General features: G+C 40.7%; 1 protein-coding gene across 1 annotated transcript; it reads right to left on the bottom strand.

Moving 5' to 3' along the window:
- Window positions 1–717: 717 nt before the first annotated feature.
- LOC112139117 (phosphatidylinositol transfer protein alpha isoform) lies at window positions 718–3,907 on the bottom strand (the record flags this gene model as incomplete). The annotated part of the gene is given in 6 exon segments (XM_024261818.2): window positions 718–1,203; window positions 1,290–1,412; window positions 1,705–1,815; window positions 3,508–3,585; window positions 3,674–3,757; window positions 3,833–3,907. Coding segments are annotated over 6 exon segments (519 nt in total), but the record flags the coding sequence as incomplete, so codon positions are not given.
- Window positions 3,908–4,160: the final 253 nt, after the last annotated feature.

Raw genomic sequence — 4,160 nt, 5'->3', positions numbered from 1 at the left:
TAGTAACATGTAAAAAAAAAAAAAAACACAGCTCGACAACACTACACGTTAGCTGTGTTAGCCTACTCACAAAAACAAAGTTTGACAAAGTACATTAGCGGCATTAGCGCACTCACTAACACAATTCAACAACATAAAGTTTGATGCATTAGTGTACTCGCATTAACAGCTCGACAACAGTACGTCAGCTGTGTTAGCATACTCACGATAACACAGATCCACAACAGTACATTAGCTTTGTTAGCGTACTATCAATAACACACTGTAAAACACAATCAGACATTTTTCTAAGGAGATGAAAAGAATAAGTTAATGTAGTAGGTACATTCAACCCTTTAACTTGCACAAATGCAGAATAAAAACATTTTTTCCCAAAGATAAGCTGAAACACAGTGATTGAAAAAAAGAATCATTCACACAGTTCTGACATTAAAAATGAAATTTATCTGGTCAAGTGGAGCATGAGCCTTTGCTCAACAACAGCCGGGTTAAGCTCTGGCATCCCTGTGACCCCGTATGGGATAAAACGGGTTACGAAAATGGATGGATAGTGGAGCATGCTTCAAAATACATTTTTAAAATATATTTTCTTGTCAGGTGACCTATTAAAACCAATAGTTACTTATTCAGAACAAAAAGCTGCAAACAAGAGGCCCTTTCCAGGACAGTTTTGCACTAAATATTGCCCAAAAATATATATATTAAAACTTGGGTAATGAAATTACTGAAACTACTTCAGCATCAGCAAGGCAAGTGCAGCAAAGCGCTGCTGCAATGAGCATATTAGCTCCGCCTCTCCACTCTGCTATTTTGCAGTTTCCACCACTTCATGGCAGTAGCAGCACTAGTGTTATTTAAAACGTGGGTAATGAAACTAATGAAACTGCTTCAGCATCAGTGAGGCAAGTGCACCAAAGCGCCATGACAACGAGCACATTAGCTCCGCCTCTCCATTCTGCTCTTTTGGAGAGTCCCTCACTCACAACAACAGCAGTTCACTTGTCGAGTCCAGATGACCTTAGAGCTGACGTGTGATGACTATGCCCCCCAAAACGAGCAACAGCTCCCCAGCTGAACTTTTCTGGAGCCGGTTCTGGCTGAGAAAAACAACTCCACTCACCTGATCTGCAGCAGCGTTCACAGTCCAACACAACCTCAGTCCTCTAAAGCCACCATCCCTTTCACCGGGTCTTTTACTCTCATCTAAAACAAAGAACGGAAGTGACATTAGTTTCACAAAAAGTGCTCTGATCTCAGACTGATTCAAATGCAATCGGCCGTTGGCGTGCCTCGTCTAGCTCCTTGCGTGTCTCCTCCTCCATGCGGCGGATGTCTTCCATGTTCAGTTCGATCCATTTGTCGATCCAGCAGAACAGCTGACGGTGGAAATTAGTGAACAAGCGCTTCTCTTGCTGCCACCCAACGAAAGACAAAAAATAAGGTTGTGATTTGGCTCGCGGAAGCTGTTTTTAACTGCAGAGATTTATGTTCAAAGGCTGGTGCAGCATAATAAATAATGCAGTGCTTTCCATTAATTCTATCCTGTTCATAATGAAACAGCTGCAGGTTAAGCTGTTGCATGCAGAAATATTAACACTTGGGGTGTAAAACTGTTGCTTGTCCAGTCCTTTGTCCAGCTATTGTGTTGTGGCGTGTTAACAGAAGCATGTATTATTAAGCTAAAGCTTCGACTGCAAAACAAACCTTTTGAATGAAGTTCTCCACTTTATTTTGCAGGCCCCACCACTTGAATTTGACAGTGACCAGTTTGTAGGCACACATGTGAGGGCAGTCTTTCTTGTTAGGAAGCTCCTTCTGCGAGTAGACACAGACAAACGCATCAATCTTTAGGTAATTAGGCAGGTCAAAAACTAACAGAAACACAACAATTTTTTTTAACAAACATGTATCTTTTTGTGTCATTAAAAATACCAAAATAAAAATGCAAAAGCTTTCTAATCTCGATCTTGTCCTGTCAGTTCCTGTTATTTCCGATAAACCTACTGGACGATTTGATATTGGACCCCATCTATGTGTTGGTATGGGGGTGAGGTCAGACCATTTTAAGGTTAATAGACCTAATAGCTCTACTATTGTGTTTATTGCAACATACTTTTGAGGTCTCAAAACATTAAGTTAAGCTGTGATATATTCTTTAAAAAAGGTTTAGCATCCATCATTAAGCATCCATATCATTTCAAACATGTACATTTGATCCATTGTTGAACCTCAAGGACTTGCTTAAAGCCATAGTCACATCCACCCAAACGGGGGGTTGACCTGTACAGGTACTGAGAGTTTTTGGGTTCTCGTAGACAGGAGCGGACGCATTATAGTGCATGTGTGTCTTGTTCCTTTGAGGCTCAAGGGAATTAGCCTTGAACTCAAAGGACATCATGAAAATGGAGCGTAAGATTGTATTGAGTGGTAAATGTATCGTGAAGTATTTGCATGGACGTATGACGTACAGGTGATGCTGTAGTATGGTGTCCTTAGGCTGCTCTCTAGTCATTAGTAAGGTGTGTACCCTGACTCCTGCACATGTAGGGCGTTTGTAGGATACCCAACACAAGCTACACTCTGTGTCGTTTTCTGATTTCTAAAGCTACGGACACACTGGCCATTAGAGGCACATTCAAGAACGCCCTAAATGTGGGTTCTTAAACACACATTTGGGATATGGTGTAATCATTGGCCTCTTCTTTTCCTTTTTTAATCGTGTACTAGCGCATGTCCACCACCTACATTTGGAAGAGGTTCGGTGAGGAATGTTGAAGCGGTTCAAATCTCTCTCCAGGCTTTTTCTTTCACAGCTCTATTCCGATTTATGAAAGATTGGTGTAGTATAATTCCGGTCAGGCACAAAACGCAATTGTTAAATTCTAGTCCAGGATCAATTTTCAGATGGTTGGTGCTTCCATGAGGAAATGTCATCCATACATCATTAAAAAATCAGTGTCCCTAACTGGTCAAAGTTCTACCTTTTGTACGTGGAGCTCGAGAATGGTCAATGCATGAATGAGAGAGTTTTGTAAGCAGAACCCCAAAACGTGTGTTTACTTTTCTTTGGAAAAGGAAGCGTGAACGTAGCTTAAAAGTTAGGTTGGGCACAAGGAGCGACTATTTATTACTTGAAGAACAATAACAGGCTCCTTGAGCAGTGCGTAGGGTTTCGAGTATGACATGCCTGCGTCTTACCTACTTCACCTTTACTTATCCTTATATGTTGTTCTCTACAAGCCATCACCCGCAGCATGCCCATAGGAAACAATGTGCATGTTTGCCCCTTTTTCGCCCACAGACAGCCCTTATCCACCCAAAGGAGAAGTTGTGACTTAGACCTAAGGAGTGTTGAATAAGTGTAACTGCCTTTTTTTTAAAGGAATTTCCAATCCTATTAACTTCTTGAAATAGTGGCATAATAGTTTGGAAATGTAACTTTGACGAAAAACATTCCACTCAACTGTGAGAAATTTCACTTGTTGCTTTGTTTATGACATTCTATACCTTCCAGTCTGGTCCAAGAGGCCCTCGGCCTGTCTTTGCTGACTTATATTTGCAGGGATCCTCTTCTGGCTTGTAGTCCTAAAATGAGAAAATACCCAAAACATGAACAATAAGGAGATATATGAAGTAATGGAGATGAATAAAGGTTTTACACATATTTATATACCTTTGGCTCTACTTGACTTCTGTCTGCAATGTCAATATAGACTACATCCACCTTCTTCCAAGTTTCTGCATCCAAACCGTGTACCTGAAATAGATCCACAAGTATTCTTAGACAACCTTCTTCCAAGATCTACAGGTGTGATCGTCCATCTTTACTAACGTTTTCCTGGTGTCCCATGTCAGGTTTGTGCCATGTCTCAATCTTGATCAGGAAGTTGTCTTTCATATACTCGTTCTGCAAAGAAAAGACAAGACGTCCTGAGTGAAATAGAGACTCTCGAAAGCCAAAAAAGACATAGCCAGCTTGAAATAGGTCAGTGGCTTGCTCTCATGCCAACACGCTAAAACACAGAATCAAGATGTCTAACCTTAGTTGTGCAGCTGTGTCACTCAAAGAGATCATATTTCCCTCTCAGCTTTCAGGTTAACTAGCTCACTCTTTGTGCATTAAACAAGTACAATAAAGACTGTTTTTTTTTTTTTTTTTT

Source organism: Oryzias melastigma, unplaced genomic scaffold, assembly GCF_002922805.2.
Source record: "Oryzias melastigma strain HK-1 unplaced genomic scaffold, ASM292280v2 sc00887, whole genome shotgun sequence".
Taxonomy (NCBI): Eukaryota; Metazoa; Chordata; class Actinopteri; order Beloniformes; family Adrianichthyidae; genus Oryzias; species Oryzias melastigma.
Note: the sequence above shows the minus strand (reverse complement) of the source record. Positions and strands in the feature narration are given on the sequence as shown.